Genomic DNA, 27,555 nt, shown 5'->3' with positions numbered 1-27,555 from the left:
CAGGTAACTAATTCGTTAGTCCAGCCAGATTAGAAATTTAGACATGGGACAATGTCATCATACTATTGTATTTAGCATAATAATAAGTGCTTCATGAATATTTGTTAATTAACATGTAATATGTACATTGTCTTGGAGAAGGAAATGGCAACCCACTCCAGTATTCTTGCCTAGGAAATTCCATGGACTAAGTCTGAACCTGGTGAGCAGTAGTCCATGGGGTCACAAAGTCGGACATGACTTAGCAGCTGAGTACATATACATTGTAAAATACAACTTTGTAAGAAGATACACTGTTTGATCTTGTTTGTTTTCATCTTTAGTTTTTTTAAAAAAATTTTTAATTGAAATATAGTTGTGAAGTAATTAGCCTCCAACTAATAAAAAAAATAAAAAAATAAAAAAATAAAAAAGAAATATAGTTGATTTATAGTGTGTTGATTTCTACTGTGGCATCACTGATGCAATGGACATGAATTTGGGCAAACTTTGGGACATGGTATGGAACAGGGAGGCCTGGCGTGCTGCAGTCCATGGGGTTGCAAAGAGTCAGACACGACTATGTGACTGAACAACAATTTCTACTGTACATCAAAGTGATTCAGTTATACATGTATATATATTCTTTTTCACATTCTTTTCCATTATGATCTGTCATAGGATATTGCATGTAGATTAAAAGTTAAGGATTAGCAGATGCAAATTTTTATAAATAGAATGGACAAAAACAAGGGCCTACTGTATAGCACAGGGAACTATCTTCCTCTTTAGTTTTGTTTTCCATATTCCAGTTATGTTTTGTAATTCTGTACCATTCTTTTGTTCATAGCTTTTTTGTCTTCTCTTTTCCTGTTGAAGGAGGTAAATGGAGCTTGCTTATTGTTTCCTCTTTAATACTGTTTTATATATTTGTTTGAGGCTCTTTCTCTTCTCTTACTTTTTTAACAGAAATTACTGAATTTTATTTGACTGTGGCTATTAAGCCACCTAAGTCTGTGATATGTATGTTAGTTGGGGAAAAAGATTAGAAAAACTGTTATTTAATATGGGTAAGGTTCCAAAAATTGGGGATATACTTTTTTGTTGTTCATGGTACTGAATTTAAATGCCACATTATTGAAACTTAGGGATATTTATCATTAATATTTTAGAGTACTAGGTGGGAAAAAGTAGACTCGAGAGAGTTTAACTGAGATGGCATTATAACTGAAAGATGTCCATGTTGTGTTTCTTTTAAGAATGGACTTGCACGGTGGGCCAAGCAGATAGAAGATGGTATTTATTTGATTAATGGGCAAGTTAAAGATGAAGATAGTGACCTTTTAGAAGGACAGGTGAGTCAAGAAAAAATCATCTTATGAAATTATTTGTGCTTAAGGAAAAATAAAAGATGACTTATCTTTGGTTATTTAGGCCTTACCTTCATGAAAACAATTTTTATCTACTTCTTATTTCTAAGGTCTTTGAAACTAAAGGGCAAATAATTATCTGAGAAAATGATAGACGATTATTTCTGAAATCATAGGAATTTTGAAACCTGCAGGAGAGGTTGTCATCTAAATTTTATCTGATTTCTACTTTGCAATCTGCTTACTTAGAACTAAAGTCATATGTTCTGCCCTGATAACGGTTTACATACCAAGTTTGGCCATTTTATAGGGGGTCTGTATGGGGGTTCTTCTAAAATATCTTTGGTCTGAAGAGGAACTTTGGTGATTTCTCCCTTTGGAGCAGGGTTCAGTGAGCTTAATGTAAAAAACCAAGTAGTAAATATTTTAGACTTTGTAGGCCATGTGTTCTCTCTTATAGCTAGCTATTCGGCCCTTCTGTTGTAGCATGAAAGTGGCCACAGACAGTATGTACATGAACAATCTTGGTTGTGTTCCAGCAAAACTTTATTTACAAAGACTAGAGGTAGTTTGGATTTGATCCGTAGGCATAGTTTGTGAATCCTTGCTTTAGAGGAATAAAAGTAGGAGATGAATGGTTTTTAAGAGTATGCATTATATTTGTAGAATATAGAATACACACAATAATGTACCTATAGAAAAGACTAACGTAAAACAGATGGTAAGACTGTTTCCCCCTCTCAGTGTTTGTTGGATAGCTCCTAGATTATGTTCCACTCCAATCTCAACAGTCTAATTTTTTAATTTCTGTGTCATTTCAGAAAAAATCTTCTAGAGGAAATACTCAAGCAGCTAATCATTCATTTGATATTAGAGTGCTAACACAGTTGGTAAATACTTTAAAATACTCCTTATCTAAAATTAAAATGCAGTATTTCTTAGCATAAGCTTAATGAAATTGTTTTTTTTTTAATGTTTATTGATTTTTTGGCTGTGCTGGGTCTTTGTTCTTGCTGCCTGGGCTTTTCTCTAGCTGCGGTGAGTGGGGGCTACTCTCTAGTTGCATGCACAAAATTCTCGTTGCAGTAGCTTTCCTTGAGTGGAGCACAGGCTCTAGGGCGCACAGGCCTCAGTAGTTGCGGCACATGGGCTCTAGAGCACAGACTCAGTAGCTGTGGTCCATGGGCCTAGTTGCCCCTTGGCACATGGCATCTTCCCGGACCAGGGATCCAACCTGTGTCTTATGCACTGGCAGGTAGATCCCTTACCACTGAGCCACCAGGGAAGCCCCGTTTCTCTTTATATGCTCATGATTAGAGTAAAAAAATTTTTGAGATGTAAAAGAGACTGTAAAAAATGTTCCGTTCAAAGAAAGTTATTTCCAAGGATTTATTCCCAAGTTATTTATTGTAATCTGTTCGAGTCTATTGCCTCAAGACTATTAAAATTTTGACATCATGTAGCTAGCAGTTAGGAAAAAAATGTATATATGGGCATGTATATATACATATATATGTGTGTGTAATATTTTGTATGGTAAGTTTTGTGAGCAAAGTTTTAATTTTCTTAACTTAAAAGATGTGTGCAGTGATGTGCGAAGAGTTGTTACATACCTAATTTGAAGTAAATCTCTGATTTGGTAAAAATCACACAATATTAGCAAGGTTTCTATTTTTATATTGTTGCTTTACTTTACACATGTCTTCTCAGAAATTTAAATTTGGATAATTATTCTTAAAAGTACGTATATGTTTGATTTTAGTCCTGCTTGAAATTATCCTCAAGCAGGATACATGTACAGTACATCCATGATTTTAGAAAACTTTTCATTTCAATATTATACTGAAAATGTTGAAACAGGGAAATGCTACCAGGACTTGTATTTTTTTTTTAACTTAATAAAATAGACTTAAAAGCCGTTTGTCACAGGAGGTGCTTTCATTGCTGCTTTTTTCCTTTGTGTTTAGCAATAGAGCATTACTAAATTGTCAGACTTATGCCACTAAACATTTCTCAATTTCTCTTCTCAGGACCTTAAAAGTATTTTTAGTCTTTAGTTTTCCTCCTCCTTTTTCGTTTTAGAAGTGTTCTTTAAGTTTATTCCGCTACCTGTATGCTTTTTACTAGTTATACTTTCATGACCTCTTTGTTTATTAAACAATTCAGTTAAAATTATTTCAGTTATAAAATTGCAGTTAAAAATGTCTGGAGAGTGGGAATATAGAGAGAAGAGTAGAAGATAATACCATGAGATAATTTATTATATATTACTATAATAAGTAGTCAATAAGTATTTGAGGCCACTTTTCTCCCAGGCACCCTCTATCAAGTTTTGTTGATTCTTTCTTTGCAGCATAGCTCATCTTTTATCTTATGGTCCCATTGCCATTAGCCTTACAACCTAATTGTTTTACCTAATTCATCACAAGGAACTTAGTCTCTCTCTTTCCATTTATTCTTATCCAAAGTGATTCATTCTCTGAATCCCTATACCTTTGTTTGTATATTTCCTGGGATATCTTTCATATTTCTGATCTGTCCTGTGTATTACCTCAGATTATCCTTTCGGAATCACAATTTGCATTCATTCACTGTCCATTTACTTATTAGTTTTTTTATTTTTTCCATTAAATATAGTGTGTGTATAAGGGGCAGACACTGACTGTGTTACTCCCCTTGTGTAAAATTCCTTAATTGCTCTCTACGTGCTAGTTCGAATTCTAATTCAAGGCTTTTTGTGGCCTCAGCATGCCTGTTCATTATTTTCCAACTTAACTATTTTAGGTGTGTGCTTTCCATACCTTTAAAGTTCTGTGTATTTCTCAAGTCATTTGTCTCATCAGTGCCATTTTTTCCTTTATTATCCAGACTGTCAAAGTCCTACCTGTACATTAAGATGTAGCCAAAATGTTACCATTTTCATAAGGTTTCATTTGGTTACCATAACCAGAGGGATCTTTTCTTTTCCAAAATATAATATCAGCATCACAGAAGTTCCTCCACTTATGAATAGGTTAGATTTTCAAAGTCTGCTAGCTGGTTTGTTCTGAAGTCCAAAGAAACCAAGACGGGTTGACATTTATAGAACCCAAATACATTTCTATCAAAAAGGAGTGAATCAAGTCCTTTTATCTTTTAAAAAGTCTTCTCCTTGATATATGTATGTGTAGTCTTTTATATATACAGTCTAATCCATTTTGGAAAATAATGTTCTAATTTATACATATATATATGTTACAATGATGTCAATATAATATGTGCTGTAAATTAGATATTAAATATGTAAAATGGGGTGTTATTCTTCTACAGTAGAGTTAGGTTTAGTGGATAAGGGGAGCTCATTACTCTTCCTCCACTCCATTTATTGATATATCAGTGATCTCTACAAGTATCATAGGAGACTTATTCCAAAGAGTATCAGCATTGTCACCCTGTTGCTTCATTTGATAGTTTTGAGTGACCTGGAACCTTCTGAACTGTTTGGCCTGTGACAGATTTTTGACCAAGACCTTGACTGTTTTTAGGCTTAAATTGTTTAAAAAAAAATTAGCCTTTGCCTGAATTACATTAGAGTCACTGGACATGGTCAGTTAGCACTGGTTAAGTTGCATGAGTTGTCTTTTTTCTTCAGAATTGACTCTATTGTGGTTTTTTAAAAAAATTACTTATTTACTTGTTTTTGGCCATGCTTGGATCTTCATTGCTGTGCGTGGTCTTTCTCTAGTGGGGCAAGTGGGGGCTAATCCTGCAGTGCATGTGCTTCTCACTGCGGTGGCTTCTCTTGTTGAAGAATAGACTCTAGGTGCAACTTCTTCAGTAGTTATTCCATCTGGACTTAGTAGTTACGGCAGATAGGCACTAGAGCTTGGGCTCAATTGTTGGGGCGGATGGGCTTAGTTGCTCTGTGGCATGTCGGCTCTTCCCGGATCAGGGACTGAACCTGTGTCCCCTGCATTGGCAAGCGAATTCTTAACCACTGGACAACCACGGAAGTCTGTTTTTGAATGGTTTATTTCATGTGCACTTAGAATATGTGTTTGTACCACGTCCTTTTTTCTTTTTAAAATCATGATTTTTGTTTCCAGTATGATTATACAGATCTCTAGTAGTACTTTTGAAGTTTCACTGCTCTCCTTGTCTTGGAACTTGTTGAAATGATTAGGTTAAAAATGTCTGTGAAAAAGCTCAAAGCCAAGCATGAACTAATGCTACTTAGATTAGAAAAGAATGGGTCTATGAGATGAAAGTGATGATCACTGATATCCTCTTCTGGTGACAAACAGTTGACCTGCAGAGTCTGTAACATTACTTTTGATTTATGAAAGTTATGAGTTAAAAGTATAAACAAATGAATGTTTATATGTTGCTTGTAATTTTACTGTATTTATCGCATCCTGCTCTGTATTTCAGTTATTTTCTTTTTTTTGCAGATCTTGCATTACATACCTTTTGTTACTAGATCATGTTTTCTTTTTACATCTTTTCATCTTGTTAGTACATATCTGAGTTATCTTCAAATAATATATGTTTAATGAACATATTGAAAGAATATAGGTATTATAGATAGGTATGTTAGTAAGAAAAATTTAGGTGTAGTGTATTTAATTTCAGATTATGTTCAAAATACTCAGAAAATAACATATAATTTATAAGGAGAAATATAAAGGCCTTCTAAAAATTTATGAAGAATGTTTTCGGACACCTGGGTTAGTTAAAAATTTCTTGCTTCATGAAATGACTTATGTAATGTTTAAATGTTTCATATATAGTTAATAATCATTGGCTATTAGAACTTAAACAGATTTTGTCTTTCAGCTTCTGAATTCAGACCACAGATCCACAGCCATGGTCCAGATCTGCAGCGGCTCTGTTAACCTTAAGGGTGCTGTGAAGTGCAGAGCTTATATTCATAGTCATAAGCCCAAGGTTAAAGATGCTGTGCAGGTACAAAAGGGATAACTGGTCTATGTCAGACAGAAGCATGTTAACATAATTACTAAAAAATCCTAGAATTTTATCTTTTTTCAGTCTCAAGTTTCATAATTAATTTGATTTTAACTGATAAAAGCCCAATCTGTTGGGCAGTCCAACTATACCAAATGATTCATCCCAAGATTTTCATATGTATAATGTCTGTTTTTCATATATAGAATATCCTTTATAAAGTGATGATTATACAGGTTTATTAAGTGTTCCACAGTTAAAACTGTACATGTCAGTACATTTGAAATCATTTCTTCTAAGGGAAATTGAGCTTTTTAATAGCAAGAAAAGTGCTCCTAGGAAGAATTGCTAGGTGGTGTTCTATGATTTATATAATTTAGAAATATTAAAAATGATGACTAGCATTTTTGTCATGGTTATACATTTACTAATTTGAAGTACTAGTATTATCGTTCAGACACAAAATTTCATTCATTTTTATTTGGTTTAAATTTACTGTATAGATGAAGTTTAGGTAAATTTGCTGTTAAACATGATAAGCATGTTAAATAAATGGACATTAAAAAATGAAATGATGTACTAGTTATTTTAGTGGACACGTTTATACATGTGTGCATGTTCAGTCGCTTCAGTGGTGTCCAACTCTTTGTGACTCCATGGACTATAGCCCGCCAGGCTCCTCTGTCCTACGGATTCTCTAGTCAGTTATGTGGGAGAGGGGTTGATGATAAAATAATGTGAATTTAAAGTAATAGATCTTATTTCTCATTGTGGTTTTCTTTGTTTTTCCATAGGCCATGAAAAGAGATATATTGAATACAGTTGCTGATCGTTGTGAAATACTATTTGAGGATCTGCTTTTGAATGAAATTCCAGAAAAAAAAGTTATGAGTATAAAATTAAGTAATTTTTTTGCATGTGTTCAATCTATATACTAGGATGTCAAGATCACCTTTTTAACTGCATATATCTATTAAAATAATGTCATCATTTACTTTTCTTTTTTTTTTTTACTTTTCTTATATAATGAAAAATTGCAGTTGCCACCTAAAGAAAGTTTTGAACACCTTGTAATAGTAAATCTATTAACATTTAATAATTTCAGGGAGGATTAAAAAATATATTCTGTGTGAATTTTTGCCAGAATGGATAAACTGTTACATTTTAAAGCCATTATTTCTTATGAATACCAATGAAGTTTTTTCAAGAACTTATTCATGATCAAAAAATTAATGTATTAGTGTTCAGTGTTATATATAATAGAGTCTTTAATAGGTATATATGCAGTTATATTCTTTTCAGTTTTTTTTTGGTGTGTGTACTAGTTTATATACTTTTCATCTGTGTTACTCTACAGACTTCCCTAGATTTAAAAAAGGCTGGTCATGAAGTCTTAACCTTATATAATTCATTTATACTTTTTCAGTAATTTGTATTAGAAATCTTTTATTTTTACTCAAAAGTAAAGTTATTATATTGAGTATGCTTTTGAAGCTACACATTTATCTGCCTTTCTATGTTCAGGTGTGAGTGGATTTGCAGAAGTTGTATATGTACATAGTTGAAACATACATATTAGTTTTTTAAGGGAATGTGTTTATTTTTATAGGAAAAAATGCATAGCTCCTGTGTATAAATAATTTCTTTTAGTTTTAAAAGCCAGTATATCAGTTTTGGTGGACTGCTTATAAGTTTTTTTGTATTCCTAGTATGATAATATCTGGAATTTCCAGATTTAACATACGTCCTTCATGTACTTCACAAATAACTGAAGTTCCATTCACTAATAATATATCATTTTCCTGAGACATGATTTTGAATTATACATGGAGCTGTTGTATTGAGAGTTTTATTTTGGGAAGTAGTTAAAGCCTGGTCACTTAGCCACCCAGTGAGTCTAGCATTTCTGTGGCTTTGTTTTTGCTGCTTGACTTCATGTGTGTGCTAATTCTCATGATATTAAGCATTATTTTACTTTCTGAGTAACACTATATGTTACAACTGAACTGTGAATTTTAGGATTTTCAGGGACATGGGGGTGTATCCACCATTAATGCCAAAGTTCTACTGTATCATACATGTTAGTTAAATATTCCCTTCCATTACAAATGCTTCATAAATAGGGTATCATAATACTGCTCTGGTATTATTTCATATTAAGTGAGTTAGTATTTTGAAATTTTTGCTGATGTCCAATCAGTAAAGTTAACTCTTTCTAATAGCAATTGTTTATAGATTATATTTTAAAAAGAAACCAAGTGTAAATGCACATTTTTGAACTGTAGTAACAGGATAATTATTCCAGTAACGTCAGTATATCTTAGGATATCAAGGTAAAAAATATATTGCAAGTATAATAACACAACATGTAAATTTTATAGTTGAGTATATATGCACTACATTTTAGATCTTAGGTTTAGTTCTCATTTTACTTAGCTTATCTTTCTTATATACTGGTAAGATCTTATAGATTTATAATATGGTAAAATCTAGAATATATACTATGTTAACCTAAACTGGAATATTTTTTGCATGCATAAGGAAATCTGCAAAGGGCATATTAACATTACATTTGTAATCTTTAACATAAACATAGTTTTAAAATTCTGGCTATCCAGATGATAGGACTTAATATTTAAATGACAGTTAAAGAAAGGCAAAGGACCCCACTTGGTCCTTTTACTTATTGTGGTCTTCCTCTTCTCTTTCCCTTAAGAAGTGTCCCAGACCGTCTTCATTATTCTCTATCAGCCTACATTCAATCATGCCTACTTACTCAGTAGATGACAACTCTCATGAAAACTGAGGTCGTTGATTATGAAATCTCTTACCTTCTTCCGTCCTTCCCTCCACATCTATCTGTACTACCTGTCCTCTCAGAACGTTTGTATTCCTTTTTGGCTGTAGTCATGGTTACACTTTCTTAAGTGTAAGAAAGTGTACACTTTCTTAACTTTCTTAACTGTACTTCTCATTTAACTGTACAACTTAACTGTACAACTACGCTTTCTTAAGGGAAAGAAAGTTACACTTTCTTAACTGTACTTCTCATTCCTTCATGCATTAAGAGTCACCTTAGATATCACCTGTTCTGCAAAATTTTCTGTAATACTCCAGTATGACTTAGGATTCTATACTTAATCAGCAAAAACTCAATTCTTATCATATTGACTTCACTGTAAATGTTTTTATCTGTTTTGAACTTATTTAAGTAATTTTGAACTAAATACTCTGCTATGGGAATATACCTAAAGGATTATTTTTTTAAGTACTTTTTAAGATGTGCTGTTTTAAAAAGGTCTCCCCTCCCATTTTAAGCCTCAGATGAGCTAGAAAGCTTGGTCTTATTTGGATAATAAATGGCTAATCTATCTTTAATTTGAAAATTATATTCTTTTTTAATAATTTACATTTATTGCAACCAATTCTTTAACATTTGATTTATAAGCAAAGATATTTGTCTCTTTTTCAGTCAAACTTAGAATTAATGCAATTTTAAATAGTTTTAAAATTTTGCGTGCCAATTAAACATATACATTAGTGCCACCTTTGAAAGTTTTTAATTTAATCTGTTTCAAGAAATTATGCCCACCTCCCCCAAAATAGATACTGTGGCCCAAAATAATAGTCGTAACATTAATGTGTGGATGATTCACATACTACAGTACAAATTGCAGTAATGTAATTTTACAGCTAGGAGGCAGTCTGGTCACAGAGTAAAATTGGCCCAGTTCTCATATGAAAGCAATATATTAAGCAAATCTGGCAGGAACACCTAATTTAAGCCGTGGCATTTTCTATGACGCTTAAGGCGTTCTTCAGTGTCATCTGTTATAAAGCTAACACTTGTTTCTTAACAATGAAATGTAAGTTACTGTTAAAGTTAGCCCTGGTTTTCTACTTTGATCTATATATTGGTAGCTTTTAAAATCACGTATCCATTATTGAAAGTCGTTCTTTACACAAAATCTCTATTTTTGTTGATACTTCATCGGTCATGATGTTGTGCCAAACAATAATTATGTGTTTATGTGAATCAGTGACTATGTTAGAAATTGAGGGAAATGTGATTATTGAAAGAAGAATGAAATGCTCATTATTTACTGATGTCCATGTTACTTTGTCTAAAAATGATTTAAAGCTGTTCACAAAAAGGCATTGCAAGTTAACAAGACTAAGTATTAATAAAGAGAATGAGGCAAAGGGAAAACGAAAGCAAAATGGAGTTGGTGGTGAGATTAGTACAGAAAATGTGTATATCTTGATATCCTCTACGTGCTTGACTGGGGAGCTGCATCATAGATGAAGTCAGTGGTGAGGTTGGTATGGAAATGAACGCTGTCATGATCTATACATTTAATGTAAGTGAGCCATTAAACTTGCATGAAGGGCAAAATTGTTCAGAAATTTCAGTATTTATAAGGTTAAAACAAACGAGGAAAACAACAACTTCTGAGACCAGGTACAAAATTGTTTCCTGAGTATTTTTTCACAGAATAGTGAATAACATAAATATGTGTAATCAACAACATCCTCAGATTGAAGGCAATGGTGAGTTGATATTTTATGGGAGTATCATTTAGGTCCCTTGTGGAGGTCTTAAATATTGAGTTAAAGAATTCAGTAAGAATTTTGTATGAGATGAGTTAGAAAATGAAAAGACCTTTTAGGTTTTATTTCTTTTGGCATATACTTTCATATACTTATATTTATCACTGATACCAGTGACAAACCCATCTAAATATTGTTTCTTCTCCTTTTAGATTCTGAAAAAGAGTTCCACATTCTCCCTCACCGAGTTTTTGTCCCCATTCCGGGATCCACTGTAATGTTATGTGATTATAAATTTGGCGATGAGTCAACTGAAGAAATAAGAGACCATTTTATAGAGATGTTAGATCATATGATTCAAATAGAAGATTTGGAAATTGCAGAGGAAATAAACACAGGTAATTATATGAGGTTATTTAAGAACCAGGTTAGACTATGGCTAAGGTTACTTATGGGACATCTAGTTTAAGTATCATGTCTTTAGATTTCTTTCAAGCTAGTCCTGTTTGATATTTTTGAGGCATTTAAAAATGTGTCTGTTTAATTTCTACATAGTATGTAAGCATCAGTCTTTTTTTGGAAAATTGTATCATAATGTAAGATACATTAGATTTTTTTTTGTTCAAGCCTAGCAAGTAGATCTTCATAAAACAAGTTCAGTCTTAAATAGGTAGAAATATATAGCTTTAAGGGATTTCTTTTATTCTAAGTGAAGTTTTCTCAAAATCCATTATCTTAACTAATTATTTGGTTAAGCATCAGGTCACAGATTTTTTTTTTAAACGTCTTCAGACTATTTGCTGTTATTTTCCTATCCCCTTCATTTAATTGGGATGCTAAGCTAAAATGGGCAGGTCCAAAATTTAGATCCAGATTATTTTTACAGAGTGTAGATTTGCCATACTGAGTAATTGTATAACACATTCTCTTTCTCTAACCATCACTTTCACATTTGATCTTGCATTTTAAAAGTCTTTTTTTTTTTTTGTTTTACTTTGCTCTGCTTGCTTTGTTTTTGTTTCTAGTGAGAGCAGGATATGAAAACATATCTATAAATAAATGTATAAGTATATACAGTCTTCCTGAAACATTTTAAAAATATGTGATAAAAGTATTACTTGCAGATATCCATAAATATGTATGTATGTAGCATTTTTTATCAGTCTTGAAATTTCTGTTATCATAGTAGTTATTCTTCTGTTGCTTAACTAATTCCCACCCCCCACAAGAGTCGAGTGATTGAGTCTTGTTGTTTCTTTTGTGAATCAAGTTAAGTGTTTAGTTGATGGATTTCTAATCTGTCAGTAAAGCCTCAGGCTAGCTGGAGATCACCAGACTTGTTTTTTCAACAGCTCCAGGCTCATATTAATCATGTGGAACAGTAAGTTTGTTTTAAAGCAAAACAAAAATAAAAATCTCTAAATTGCTAAGTACCAAATGTTAAAGCTTGCAGGTATGTTTCAGTCCCCTGAAAACTAATATTTTTAAAGGTATAGCTATAGCATATTCTCTAAGTGACAGATTTTGAGGCAGATTGGTAGAAATGTTTGCTACTTTGTGAAATGTTTTTCTAGATGAGCGACTACACTATTTCTGCAACCAGTCGTAAAGACTCCAGAGATTTTTTTTTTTTTTTTTTGAGGTTGGAATTGCTTTTATTGGGGCGAGCGCAGCAGGCCCACGTGGTTCCAGAGATTTTTGTTTGCCTTTGTTCTTGATCACCTCTGATGTTGATAACTTGAGTAAGTTAGAGTTGGCCTGGTTCATCCTCTTTCTTATAATACTGAAATCTATAGGTATTTAGACTCTTTTCATCCTTACTTTGAATTCTAGTCTGCTTTCTTGAAATTTCTACTTTGTTCAGTAATCTGGAGCGATTAAATATGAGCACAGTTGACCCTTGGACAGTGCAGGAGGTAGGGGCACTGACTTCCATGTAATCAAAAATCCATGTATGATTTTGCAGTTGGCTTTACATATCTGCAATTCTGAGTTCACAGATTCAACCAACCATGGATTGCCTAGTACTGTAGTATGTATTTATTGAAAACAATCTGCCTATAAGTGGACCTGTGCATTTCAAACCCATGTTGTTCAAATATCAGCTATTCTGCTTCTTTATTGAAGTCTTGCTTTAAGTTTAAACTGAGGGCAGTTGTCATGTTCTAAATATTTCAAAGCCAAATACTCCCAAGTATCTTTAACTGTTCTTATTATTACAGTTTCTAGACCTCATTTTTCTTTACCACTTTGTTTACCTTCCTCTAGATTAGGAATTTTTAACCTGGGGTGTCCAAAACTTTCAGGTCATAACTGGCTGTCAGGAGATCCATAAACTACTTGAACATACCTGTGTAATTTTTTGGATTCTTTACCACTGAGCCTCCAGGGAAGCCGTAATTTCTCACTTGTTGGTTAGAAGCTATTACCTGTTATCATGTATAGTTTTCATATTTTTTTGAATTATTTGTCACACTTTTGGTGCATAACACATTGCTGAATTAAGAATGACTAAAGAGAGCACTATATGCGAAAGTTGATCCATTCACAACTTACTTTGAAAATCAGAATAGGCTGAGAGAAATTTCATTTAGGTTTTTTTAAGACTACTGTCTATCTGAAATAGTTTTATTTTAATTTCATGTTCTATTTTAAACATAAGCATTTATAGGCTAGTTTGTATTTTATTCAATACTTTCTAAGTTACATTTTAAAAATAATTATAGTTATTAATCTCAATAACAGAGTTCATATCCATTCTTTATAATGCTAAAACAAATTAAAGTAAAAATCCAAGTAGCTTTCACCATTGTAATACATTCTTAAGGAGGCAGATATGGCAGCCTGGCGTAAAGCTTTCCCCAGATAAAATGAAAACCCAATAATTTAAAATCCTAATGAGATAATTTTATATTGCATTTTAGCACTTACTGATTTTTCCATAAGATTCTCAAGGAGAGGGACTTTTCATTTCTTGCTCTCTGCTTTCATTTTTAGCACTTTACTGAAAATCTATCCTTAACACAACATAGGTCCTCAGTAAATATTTGTTGACTGAACAGATTGTGGAATTTGTCAGTCCTACAGTTTGGGGTCCAAAGATCAATAAGATACTGATCCTGTCTTCAAGGAGCTAAATAGCATTTTTTTAACTTGTGTAGATACTTTCATGTGCTCACATAAAAGCTCAGACTGCCTGGATTCCTCCATTATGTTTAATTATAGTTTTTTGCTCCTTTTTTGCATTATTTTCCATTCTTATAATTATTGACGTGTATCAGTTGCATGTTTAATGATGTTAATCTTTCACATAAGACTGTAGGATTCTTGAGAGTAAGTGTTTCTCTGAGTTCCATGCCTAAAGCATGATAGGTATTCATAAATACCTGTTACTAACTGAATGACATAGACTGAATAGGTCAATTTTGAAAACTATAGCACACCTTTTTTCATACTTTATGCTTAAGAAATTGTAAGCATATCCTTAGCTAGATAGAACGTTTTTAAAGTTTGTGTAGTGTGCTACACTGAACATGATGATTTTAAAAGGATAAATAGTCATAGCTCTATAGCTCAATAGTTTAGAATGTTTTAAGGGATGTAGAACATTAAAACATGACAGCATGTAACACTTAATTGTTGCCCCATAAATGTTAATTTTAGTTTATAGCATTTAGTATGTCTATTTATTAGATATTTATTAAGCATTTGCTCTGTTCAAGGCAGTGTTATAGGTGACAAATCAAAAGTCACATTCCTTCCCTCAACAAGCCTATAATCTGACTTGGAAATAGACTTGTATGCTTTATTAATTATGCAGGGCACGTAGTAAGGTCCTAAGAGTCACTAAGAACTCAAGAACATCAAGATTACTGACAGGAGCTTAGGGTCTCCAGTGATTTGGTTGTAATAATTCAGTCAGAAAAAATACCTGTCATCAGAAAGGTGAGCAGTAACCTGGAATCTATGGTGACAAAGGTTTGACATTAGTGTTTTCAAGTTTTAGTAAATTCTTTTGTTTTTTTTCATTTTTTATTATTATTACTTTTATGTTTTGCTTTAACTAGTGGTTAGTTCTATAATAAGAGAATGAACAGGGAATTATCAGAACATTTAGCACAGCAACTATCCCTATAAGTGGTTCAGAGAAAGCTTCAGAGCAGGTGATTCTTGAGTTCATTTTGAAAGATGAATACATTAAAAGTAACTCTTAAGCTTTTTAGGAATTAAACACTTGGATCAGATGTATTGTGACCAAAAATAAGACTTGTGTATTGTTTTTGCTTTATCAGGTATTTGTTGAATTAGAAGGAAATAGTTATTTAGTTATTTAGAAGCAAAATACATTCCAAATTATGGAATAGGGTAAAAACATAAACATTTTAATAGAAAAATTAAGTGCTTTTACATAAACATTCTATTAGTTTAGAATTATCTTCACTTTTGCATTTACTCATTCATTCATTTATTTATTCAAAAATATTGGAAGTGTAATTTTACCAGTTGTACATCTGAGTCCAGGCCTGCCAGTTACAGCTTCAGTTCAGTTCAGTCACTCAGTCATGTCCGACTCTCTGCAACCCCATGGACTGCAGCAAGCCAGGCTTCCTTGTCCATCACCAGCTCCTGGAGTTTGCTAAAATTTATGTCCATCGAGTAGGTGATGCCATACAGCCATCTCATCCTCTGTTGTCCCCTTCTCTTCCTGCCTTCAATCTTTCCTAGGTTGAGGGTCTTTTCTCAGGAGTCAGTTCTTCACATCAGGTGGCCAAAGTATTGAAGTTTCAGCTTCAACATCAGTCCTTCCAGTGAATATTCAGAACTGATTTCCTTTAGGATGGACTGATTGGATCTCCTTGCAGTCCAAGGGACTCTCAAGAGTCTTCTCCAACACCGCAGTTCAAAAGCATCAATTCTTCGGCGCTCAGCTTTCTTTATGGTCCAACTCTCACATCCATACATGACCACTGGAAAAACCATAGCCTTGACTAGACGGACCTTTGTTGACAAAGTAATGTCTCTGCTTTTGAATATGCTGTCTAGGTTGGTCATAGCTTTTCTTCCAAGGAGCAAGCATCTTTTAATTTCATGGCTGCAGTCACCATCTGCAGTGATCTTTGAACCCCCCAAAATAAAGTCTGTCACTGTTTCCACTGTCTCCCCATCTGTTTGCCATGAAGTGATGGGACCAGGTGCCGTGATCTTCATGTTTCGAATGTTGAGTTTTAAGCCAGCTTTTTCACTCTCCTCTTCCACTTTCATCAAGAGGCTCTTTAGTTCTTCACTTTCTGCCATAAGGGTGGTGTCTTCTGTGTATCTGAGGTTATTGATATCTTCCCGGCAATCTTGAAGCACACTTACAGCTGTTCCCTTTGAACCCCAGGTTCTCTTGGGGTTGATATTACAATTTACTAAAAATGTTAGGGAAAATATATTCTGAACAGAAAGAGATATATAAATGTAAGGTGATACTTACTAGAATTATTATAAAATTTTTAAATAATGTACCTTCTGAATTATAATGAAAGTCAATAATATTAAAGTATGAGATTAATGCTATATAGCATGAATATATTTTCCTAATTATTTGAAATTAGGGTTTCCATGGAAAATCATAAAAAGTAGAGCTCACATGTTCAAATTTAGAGATTGAAATCAATGATTGTACATTTACGATTGTTAAACTTGTTATAAGTATCTAGCTTTATTCTCTAAGTATTTTATGTTATTTGCTTATTTAATTATTTCTATTCTATAATATAGTTGCCAAGTAGTTGCTATGTTTAAAATACATATTTTGCCAAGTAAGTATTTTACAATAACTTAAGGGATGAAGAACAATTTGTCAAAATGACTCACTTAAGGTGAGGAATAACTGGCTTTAAAATTTCTTAAATGTATTAGTCATCTCCTAGTAGATATTAACTTAATAATTCATATGTACTTTATTCACAGTATCAGCTAAAAATTTAAAGACACACCTTTAAAATCTGGTGCAACCCATCTTTGCTAATTCTGTCTTGGTATCAGAGGTGAAATTAATTTTTGTTGTTTGGTTAAACATTGATAGTAAAGGAAAACAAGTAATTGTGAAGATGTATTTTCATGGCTAAATCACTGACTAATGAAACCTCATTAACTTAGGAGTCAGGGATCTGGAAGATGAAAGACGATAGCTAAGAGTTTAAGTTCTAATGTTTCATTTTAACTTTCTTCTAAATAGTCCTACCTGTCAGCAGCTCGGAGTGAAATTTAATATATCTACGACTTAGCATGTATTCATCATGCCCTTATTTTCTCTTTTGTTGACAGTTGCTTAAGAAAGATTGCTTTCGTACATGAATAATTTGAATTTGTCTGCAGTTAAAATTACCTGGTTTTAAGAAATGATCTAATTTCCTTTTGAATCACATGTTGTTTGCATTTAAAGTTCAGCTAACACTAAGGTGTTGGTAAAACTACAGTGCCTGAGATTTTAATTAAATTCTATATGCCCTCATAGGGACTTCCCTGGTGGTCCAGTGGTTAAGACTTCATGCTTCCATTGCTGGGGACATGAGTTCAGTCACTGGTCAGGGAACTAAGATTCTGCATGCTGCATAGTACGGCCAAAAAATATAAAGTAAACGTGTATTTAAAAAACCATTCTACATGCCCACACCCAAAACAGACACAAATTGTTATGATAAGGATTTATTCATTCTTGAAAAATGCTCTTTAGTAAAACTATCTCAAATTTGTATCAAATCAATATAATTTTGTATGATAGATTTTAAAATGAAAATAGAGCAATGGAATGTCTTTTTTTAAAGAGATGTAAATTGTTTATACAAAGGATTTGACTCCTTTGAGCATTATGTTCACATATAACTATTCAGTATTAAAGGTGTAAGTAATGTCATGAAAAATAAAGCCATTTTTGTGCTCTTTATAAATACCGAAGTGAAAAAGTAAAAAAATGTCTCTAGCATATAAGTGAAATAAGCGCACTTCATACTTCATCCATTATTTGTGTTTGTATCGGAACTAAAGATTTTAATGGCCTAAAGAAAAGCTTTTAAGCAATGATATTTGCTAATAGAAAAGCCAAAGGTGTGTGTGTGTGTTTAAAATAAATAAAATTGTACTTACATTCAACTTTTAGACTTATGGATGCAGTTAGGGAAGGTTTTAAGCTAGTGAGCTAATGTAGTCTAGAAGTAAAGTGTTACAGCGAAAACTGGGAGCTATAGAAATATAGAAGACTGAATAATTCTGGAGACAGTTCATAAGAACAATTTGTTGGTCTTTGTGACTGATCTGATATGGGAGTAGAACAAAAGAGAAAAATGTTTTGTGTTCGTTTTTAAAGTACTTTAGTCATATGCTCAAAGAGGAAAAAAAGAGTGGTTGTACCCTTGATTCTAATGAGGTGTAGCTACTGAGGATTATTTCTCAACTTGACAAACTTTTCTTCATGAGAAATTGATGAGAAGCAAGCAATTTTTTAAATCCATTTTTTTAAATCCAATTTTTAAAAAAATCTAATTTTTAAAATCCATAATATTATTATTATTTCAATAATTTTATGTGTCATCCTTGTAAGCACATTCTCATGGATGTGCACACAGTATTAGTTCAGGTCTGTTGCTCAGTCGTGTCCGACTCTTTGCGACCTCATGAACTGCAGCACGCCAGGCCTCCCTGTCCATCACCAACTCCCAGAGTCCACCCAAACCCATGTCCATTGAGTTGGTGATGCCATCCAACCATCTCATCCTCTGTCGTCCCCTTCTCCTCCTGCCCTGAATCTTTCCCAGCATCAGGGTCTTTTCCAATGAGTCAGCTCTTCGCATCAGGTGGCCAAAGTATTGGAGTTTCAGCTTCAACATCAGTCCTTCCAGTGAACACCCAGGACTGATTTCCTTTAGGATGGACTCGTTGGATCTCCTTGCAGTCCAAGGGACTCTCTAGAGTCTTCTCCAACACCACAGTTCAAAAGCATCAATTCTTTGGTGCTCAGCTTTCTTTATAGTCCAACTCTCACATCCATACATGACCACTGGAAAAACCATAGCCTTGACTAGACAGACCTTTGTTGGCAAAGTAATGTCTCTGCTTTTTAATATGCTGTCTAGGTTGGTCATAACTTTCATTCCAAGGAGTAAGCGTCTTTTAATTTCATGATTACAGTCACCATCTGCAGTGATTTTGGAGCCCAGAAAAATAAAGTCAGTCACTTTTTTCCACTGTTTCCCTATCTATTTGCCACGAAGTGATGGGACCAGATGCCATGATCTTAGTTTTCTGAGTGTTGAGCTTTAAGCCAACTTTTTCACTCTCCTCTTTCACTTTCATCAAGAGGCTCTTTAGTTACTCTTCACTTTCTGCCATAAGGGTGGTGTCATCTGCATATCTGAGGTTATTGATATTTCTCCCAGAAATCTTGATTCCAGTTTGTGCTTCTTCCAGCCCAGCATTTCTGTGATGTACTCTGCATATAAGCACACAGTATATTAGGATACAGAAATGTCTATGAAAGATATTTCAAACCCAAGCAATAAGATATTTTATTTTGAATTTAAACAGTATTTATTGTTTCTCACTCTGCTTTTCTCTTCTCTTTGTAAATATTAATAACGAGATCAATATGAAGTGCAGCTGATCCTTGAGCAACATGGGGATTTAAGGGCACTGACCCTCCCACAGTCAAAAATCGCATATAGCTTCACAGTATGGGCAGTACCGTGAGCTTCCCAGGTGGCGCTAGTGGTAAAGAACCCGCTTGCCAGTACAGGCAGACTTAAGAGACATGGGTTTGATACCTAGGTTGGGAAGATCCCCTTGAGAAGGGGATGGCAACCCACTCCAGTGTTCTTACCTGGAGAAAGAGTCCCACGGACAGAGGAACCTGGTGGGCTATGGTTCATGAGGTCACAAAGAGTCAGACATGTCTGAAGCAACTTAGCACACGTGGCAGTACTGCATCCATGGATTCAACTGACCATGGATCATATAATATATATTTAGTGGGAAAAAAAAAGTTACATGTAATTAAATGGATCCTTGCAGTTCAGACCGTGTTGTTTAAGGATCAACTGCAATTGCTTTCTCTAGAACAGCACCCTGCTATCACCTCTTGAGGCAAAAGAGAGAGAATGCGCTAGGATCCACTTATGCTTCAACCAGAGTAATTCTGCTTTCATCTATTTTACATACTGGGATTTCCTGTCCGATTTTTCAGCACTAGTTTAAAAAAAACCATTTGTCTGTGTGGTCCCTAAGAATGTTTTCAGTTCAAAGACTTTTAGTCAGTTTTAAATAAATTCGCTAGGCTAGCCCTCACAAATTATTGTCAGCATAATGAAGTAGGAAGAAAACTTGTACTTGAATCCTCATTCTGTTGCTTATGATGCTCAAATATTCACTTAATGTCCCAGATTTTATTTTTCAGCTAATAAAAAAATAAAATAATGTACATACTCTGCTTAACATTGAGTTGTTTTAAGGTCAAACTTATGATCACATTTTGCTTATATATTACGAATTTCAGGTGATCTAATGTTTTCTGTAAATGTTTTAGGTATGTGAGGTCTGTCCTATGGACTGTAGTTTGGCCTATGGGTTAGTTTGCCATTCATTGCTTTTGTATTAATATATGATTGCTTAGAATGATTAATTGCCAGAACCATCAATAAGTACATTATTAATTAACCTAGACAGCATATTAAAAAGCAGAGACATTACTTTGCGGACAAAGTTGTCTAGTTAAGGCTGTGGTTTTTCCAGTGGTCATGTATGAATGTGAGAGTTGGACTGTAAAGAAAGCTGAGTGCCGAAGAATTCATGCTTTTGAACTGTGGTGTTGGAGAAGACTCTAGAGAGTCCCTTGGACTGCAAGGAGATCCAACGAGTCCATCCTAAAGGAAATCAGTCCTGAGTGTTCATTGGAAGGACTGATGCTGAAGCTGAAACTCCAATACTTTGCCCACCTCATGCGAAGAGTTGACTCATTGGAAAAGACCCTGATGCTGGGAGGGACTGGGGGCAGGAGGAGAAGGGGATGACAGAGGATGAGATGGCTGGATGGCATGACCAACTTGATGGACTTGAGTTTAAACTCTGGGAGTTGGTGATGGACAAGGAGGCCTGGCATGCTGCGATTCATGGGGTTGCAAAGAGTCGGACACAACTAAGCGACTGAACTGAAGAGAGAAGGTTACCCTGTCTGTGTAGTTTGATTTTTAGTATCAGTTTATCTCTACTATCATATGGTAATCAGATTATAGTTTGTGGACATCATTCAGAACTAGCTCTGTGGCTCTTTGATATCAATCAGTTATAAAAGTACACAAAGTATTTGAAAAAGTATATCAGTCTGACATATAGTCCAAGAAATTTAGTTCACCTACACTTAATAAAGAGCAAATTGTTATTTTAAAGTCAAGTTGAAAAAAATAAATTTTTTAAAAAGTCAAGCTGAAGGAAAATGGAGCTCATTGTGTGTTTTTTATAGTGTTCTTTAAAGGTTATTTTAAAATGATAATTATTCCCGTCTTACTTAGTATTTATTATCTTCTTGCAGCCTGTATAAGTTCCTCTATAGATACTGAAGCTTCATTGGAAAACACAGATGATGAACAACCAAAACATCCAATTAAAACTACAATAGTGTTGAAAATTCAGCAAAACATAGGTATTACATTTCTTCTATAACATTGAAAAGATGATATTTTGGATTTGCGTTTTCTTGTTACTTTAAATTATTTTCATTTTGTTTTCTTAAAAGAGCTAGATTAAGCTAGTATTTATTGAGTACTATGCAAAGTGGTGGAAAGATTTATAAATAAAGCATTGTCCCAAGTGCTCTCAAAAATGACACTTCCTATTAAATGTTTTGGTGTTTTTAGAAGAAAATCATGTTGAGATTGGGGGATCAGCAAGTATAGTAGCACCAATGTTTTCCACATTGGTGTTTCTAGGATTGCTATTATGAAAGATTTTGATAGATATTCTATGAAAAGAATCAAATTCAAATCTAAAAATTCCTATGCAGTTTAATTTTAAAGTTTCCAAGAAGTATGGTGGTCACTTTACCATTTTTCAGACTTATTGATAGAAGAACATATGACCTGTTGCTTAGTTAGTTAAGACTTTCGGCTGACTGAGAGTTAGAAGCGAGAAACTTCAGTTATTTTTCATGTCACTTAACTCACTAGGTAAACTTAATTACCTAAATTTTTTGTACCTGTGTGTGTGTGTGTGTATCTAGACTACTATGGTCAGTTTTGTTTTTGTTTTTTTAACTTAAAATGCTCAGGGAAAAAATTATAAATAAAAGTTGCCAACATAAGCTTAATAATTTTAGATTTTAGTTTCTGTGGTTTTTGATATCTATATAAATGACTTTGCATTGTGATGTCTCTTTGGTTTAAGCTAAGTTGCATGAGATGGCATGGCTGAAATGTCAATATAAATATTTATAGAAGCCTTTTAAAGTATGTGTTCGTTTGTCTCTTAGATTGTCTCTTAGATGTGTATGAGTGCACTTGTGTATAAGAAAAGACACTTTAAAAAAAAAGAAAAGACACTTTTATTTTAAGGTGTTACAAGTAGATAGATTACCAGTCCAACCTTTGTAAAATATATTTTGAACTATTGCTATATTTTCCTCTAAGATTTTGCTGGCTTTCAATGTCTATATATGTGTATGTATACATATTTGTGTTTGTGTATTGTTATTGTTGTTTAGCCCCATCAGTTACTTGCATTTCAAAGCCTAGGAGCAATTAAACCTTTCTTTTGCTCATTCCATTTCCATTTGTTTTGTGTTTGTTTCACTTTTAGGTGTGATTGCAGCGTTTGCAGTTGCAGCCCTTGCTGCGGGTATCTCCTTTCACTACTTCAGTGATTAGGTTGAGGCACAGAGAGCTTCCTGATCATCCAGAGAACAGTGACCAACAATTATGAATCATAAAGATGCAAACAAGCCATCTGCATTTAAGACAACAGCAGCCAGATCTGCTGCCAGAGTCCTGTTAGATGTGTTTCTGACTAAAATGAAATCACCAGCTGCCTTGTTTAGCCTTGCTTCTATAAATTATAGGTGGCTCAGGCTTCCAAGAATAAAGTTATGCATCTAGATGTAAGTTGTATATAACAAATCGTTATTGTCTGTTTTTTAAAATGTTCCGAACAATTGTTTATTTTCATAGATTTTAGTCCTGTTGACCTGAACTACATGTTGATCAGGACACTGAAAATCTGAATAGTCAGGGCTGTCTGAGTATCTTGGTAATAGAATAATAAGAGAAATTTCTACAAGGTGGGGCAACAACTTGTTGGATAAGTTCGTACTTTGTACAATCAGTTCCAAAATACTGATTGAGTTCTGATTGAGAGGTAGGAAACCTCTCCATACCTCTTTGAATCAGCAAGGATTGTCATAAATCATGAGCTTTCTCAGGTTATCTCAGGTATATCAGGTTAGTATATCATATATTAAATAAGACTCTTGCTTCCAGTAGTACTTTGGTACTGCAGAACAGCTAGATCTTGAATAAAATCTCCTTTAATAGGCTCAAAAAAGGTAGGGGAAATCTCTAAGAACCATACCTCTATTTTCTGTTTCCTGACAAAATGAACACATTTTGATCTGTAAATTGTGACAACTCCGTTAGGCCTAAGTTTGGCAGTGGTTGCCTGGATGACAAATACTAGTTGCAGCTTTGCTATATGCTGTTCTCCTCAGACCAGAAACAAGGAGATAAATCTGAATCTGAGATGCCCCATCCAGGACAGGTGAAGTCGGCCTCAGTTTGCAGTACCCTATAGTTCCTGGTAGAAACAAGATCTAGGCCCAAGATTCCCATAGATTAAGATAAAACGATACTATTTCATGATTGGAGATCAGCAGGTACAATTGGAAACTGCCTATTAATAGCATGAGGAAGAACCCATAGAAATAAACTTTGGACTCACTTTTCCACAGTCTCGTCATCAACGCACATAAAGGATGGAACCACAGGCAGATCTGAAAAAGAAATGAAACTGCTAGATAAAAAATATATTACTTGCAATTAAAAATAAAAAAACAGACATGTTGAATATGATATTAACTCAGCTGAATAGTCAATAAATAAACTGGAAGCTAGATACAAAGAAATTACCCAGTGTGCAGCAAGAAGAAGGTGCTAGAAAATAAATATTAAGGAGAAGGTAAGAGATATGGAAGGAAGAATTTTGAAGGCTAGAAGTACCAGCAGGAGAGAATAGAGAGGATGAAGTGGCAATATTTGAAGAAGTAACAATTTTCCACATTGGTTGGAAAAACACAAATTCATAAATTCAGGAAGCACAATATATCCTAAGTATATATAGATGAAATCTAAGCCTAAACTCAATGTATTATAACTGTGAGATACCAAACAAAAGATTCTTAAAGCAGTCAAAGTGAGGAAAAGATCATCAGTAAAGGCAAGACAGAACTTTAGAAGGCTTATCGATAGCAACAGGGACTCTGAAGATGGTAGAATAGTGGCTGCAAAATTCTGAGAAAAAAAATTATCAACTTGGAATTTGTATGAAGCAAAACTGAAATAAAGCTACCTTCAAATAAAAAACAGATTTTACCATCAGTGGAATTTCATTAAGGAAATTGCAAAAGGATGATCTTCAAGAAGAAAAATGATTTCAAAAGGACAGTCGGAAATTGAAAACTAGTAAGCAAATAAATGAAAAACATGTAAATCAAAAGTGTTTTTTTGTATAAAACAATTGTGATGAAAGAAGTGTTTATAAGAAGCAAAATTGTAATTAAATAAAAACATTTTATGCAATATTAATGTGGACTTTTAAAATAGGATATAATTGAAAAACTGAATGATAACTTATAAGATGGGAGGGGAGTGATTAGAGTTCAAGTGTTCTGAAGTGTTTCTTATTCAGAAAATGGGTTAAGATACTATTTAACTTTGAAATTATGTTAGATATGTATCGTAAAATGTATAACTGTTAAAACAATAGATATGAAATGAACAGTTCCAAAGAAAAATTTTAAAATATGGAATAGGAAGATTACAACTCAATACAAAAAGGAAAGAAATTAGGGGTGAGGGACAAAATTAGTAAGATAATAATAGTAACAAGTCAAATAATGAAAATAACTATGAATAGGCTAAACCCAGTTAAAAACATTGATTCCGTTTTTTGAAAATCTGGTATAGGCTGGATTTTTTAAAGGATGAAAAAGATGGGCAAATAGCAAAAGAAAATGTATGTAGCTTTGGTGCTATCAAATCAAAATTAGACTTTATGATAGTATTATTAAAGATGGAGAAGACCTCTAAATAATGGTAAGAGGATAAATTCATTAGAAATATATATATAATTTTAAATTTCTTTATGCTTAATAAAATGGCCTCAAAATGTGTAATGCATGCGTACTAAGTCACTTCAGTCATGTCCAACTTTTTGCGACCTTGGGCGGTGGCCCACCAGTCTCCTCTGTCCTTGGGATTCTCCAGGCAAGAATACTGGAGCGTGTTACCTCCTCCAGCGGATCTCCTGACCCAGAGATCAAACCCACATCTCTTACGTCTCCTGCATTGGCAGGCGGGTTCTTTACCACTAGTGCTACCTGGGAAGCCCAGGGCTAAAGCAGCAAATGGAGCAACAGTCAGAAATTGTAACAGCTCTCAGTTACTAACATGTCAGACCCAAAAATGAAAATGCAAATTTTAACAATGCAGTTAACAGTATTGATTCGATGACCACGTCTAGAATGAGCAACAGAGAACATTCTTCGGAAGCATTGTGTTTTAGCAAGAATTGAGCATTATTAGGCATGAAGTAAGTTACAATAAATTTCATAAAGTTGGTATTAAATGAACAGATAAATTAGAAGTTGGTTATTTTAAAAACTAATAAAAGTTATTTTTTAATCATGGTTTTACAAGATTAAAAAAGCTTCATAGATGAAAGAAAAAAACATACTTAGAACCTAATTATGTGTTACATTTGGAAAAATTGGGTGATGCACCAGAAAGTGCACTTAGAGGAAAATGATTTTAAATGCTTAAAGGCAAAGTGTATAACTTAGGAAAAGATTGACAGAATAAACACAACATAAAGCAGGAAGACACAGGAAAAGGGAAGAAATCAATGAGTTAGAAAACATAGAATGACAATGTTGAAGTTGTTTTCATGACAAAACAAATTGGTGTATTTGAGTAAGAAGAAAACAAGTCTAAACAACATAAAGATTGAAAATGGGGTCTTAACCCATAGCAGAGATGAAAATGATAAGACTACCAGGAGCATTTCTAATGTATTTGAAAACTTAGACAAAATAGACCAAGGTCTAGGAAAGTACCTTTCCCTTAAATTGGCTGAAGAAGAAATAGACAAGCTACATACTACTTACTCAATAGTATTGAATAGAAAATGCTTTTAAAATTTTTGGTAAAGAACATCCAAATGTTTTACTTCCCTTTCAAAGACTGTGCTATTCGAACATTTCATGCAAACTCAATAGATAATGAGGGAATACTCTTCGGCTCAATTTACAAGGCCTGTGTAGTTTTTATTGATACTTGAATCAGACATTTGGTAGGAGAAAAGAAAATTGCAGACTTACAGCACTTATTAACAGATCTGAAAGTCAAAAGCATTATTGATAAACAATTCAACATTATTTAAAAAGGATAATGCATCATGATGAAGTTGTATACATTAAAAACCAGGAACATGACAAGGATGCCTATTATCACATAATTTCTATTCATCATTGTCCTGTAAGAAAAAAAAATGAGCAAAAGAGAAATGGCATTTTAAGAGGGTGTGACTAAACATATGAAAAGATGTTTAATTTCAAGAGATCAACTAATTAAAAGGCCACAATGAATACTATTTTACATCCAATAGATGGAGAAATTAAGAAATACGACAGTACCGATGAAGAAGATGCACATCAGGAAGATTTCTAAAGGTGGAGTTGTAAACTGGTACACTTTGGAAAGCAATTGGGCATTATCTTGTATAATTAAGCATTCATGAATTCTAAAACCTAACCATTCTACTCCTGCATGTATACCTTAGATTCGTGCATATGTGCGTAAGAGTACATGTGTGGGAATGTTAAGGCAGCTCTGTTCTTAGCCACCACTGACAAGAAAGTAAGAAGTTGTAGGTTTTGTAATTTTATTTAGCAGTGAGAATGACCTGAGAATGATGGGATGATTAAATAAAGCAAGCCTTAGAAGCCTACATGCAGTTTTTATAAAGCTTAGAAACAAATCTAAGCTGTGTTATTTTGGAATACATATATTTGTGCAAAAGCTTTTTTTTTTTTTTTAAGTAAAAGAGCTCAACATTCAGAAAACAAAGATCATGGCATCTGGTTCCATCACTTCAAGGCAAATAGGTGGAGAAACAGTGGCAGACGACTTTTTTGGGCTCCAAAACCACTGCAGATGGTAACTGCAGCCATGAAATTAAAAGACGCTTGCTCCTTGAGAGAAAACTTGTGACCAACCTAGACGGCATTTTAAAAAGCAGAGATGTTACTTTGCCAACAAAGATCTGTCTAGTCAAGGCTATCGTTTTTCCAGTAGTCATGTATGGATGTGAGAGTTGGACTATAAAGAAAGCTGAGTGCCAAAGAATTGATGCTTTTGAACTGTGGTGTTGGAGAAGACTCTTGAGAGTCCCTTGGACTGCAAGGAGATCCAAC

General features: G+C 33.8%; 1 protein-coding gene across 3 annotated transcripts in view; it reads left to right on the top strand.

Moving 5' to 3' along the window:
* The window catches only part of ODR4 (odr-4 GPCR localization factor homolog), a 36,906-nt gene extending 13,919 nt beyond the window's left edge, over positions 1-22,987 (top strand). Inside the window, exons 8-14 of one of the 3 annotated variants that reach the window (XM_043484602.1) lie at positions 1,239-1,334; positions 2,171-2,239; positions 6,165-6,293; positions 7,088-7,196; positions 11,057-11,242; positions 21,409-21,519; positions 22,671-22,987. In XM_043484602.1, the coding sequence (XP_043340537.1) occupies positions 1,239-1,334; positions 2,171-2,239; positions 6,165-6,293; positions 7,088-7,196; positions 11,057-11,242; positions 21,409-21,519; positions 22,671-22,738 (768 nt within the window). In that variant the 3' untranslated portion in view covers positions 22,739-22,987. Of the gene's footprint in view, positions 1-1,238; positions 1,335-2,170; positions 2,240-6,164; positions 6,294-7,087; positions 7,197-11,056; positions 11,243-12,486; positions 12,587-21,408; positions 21,520-22,670 lie in introns of those variants that run through there. The other 2 variants (XM_043484603.1, XM_043484604.1) reach the window with 2 other exon arrangements.
* The last annotated feature ends 4,568 nt before the right edge of the window (positions 22,988-27,555 follow it).

The sequence above is a fragment of the Cervus canadensis genome, chromosome 13, assembly GCF_019320065.1.
Source record: "Cervus canadensis isolate Bull #8, Minnesota chromosome 13, ASM1932006v1, whole genome shotgun sequence".
In the NCBI taxonomy this organism is placed as follows: domain Eukaryota; kingdom Metazoa; phylum Chordata; class Mammalia; order Artiodactyla; family Cervidae; genus Cervus; species Cervus canadensis.
The sequence above is the reverse complement of the archived record's forward strand: the minus strand, read 5'-3'. Positions and strand labels throughout refer to the sequence as shown.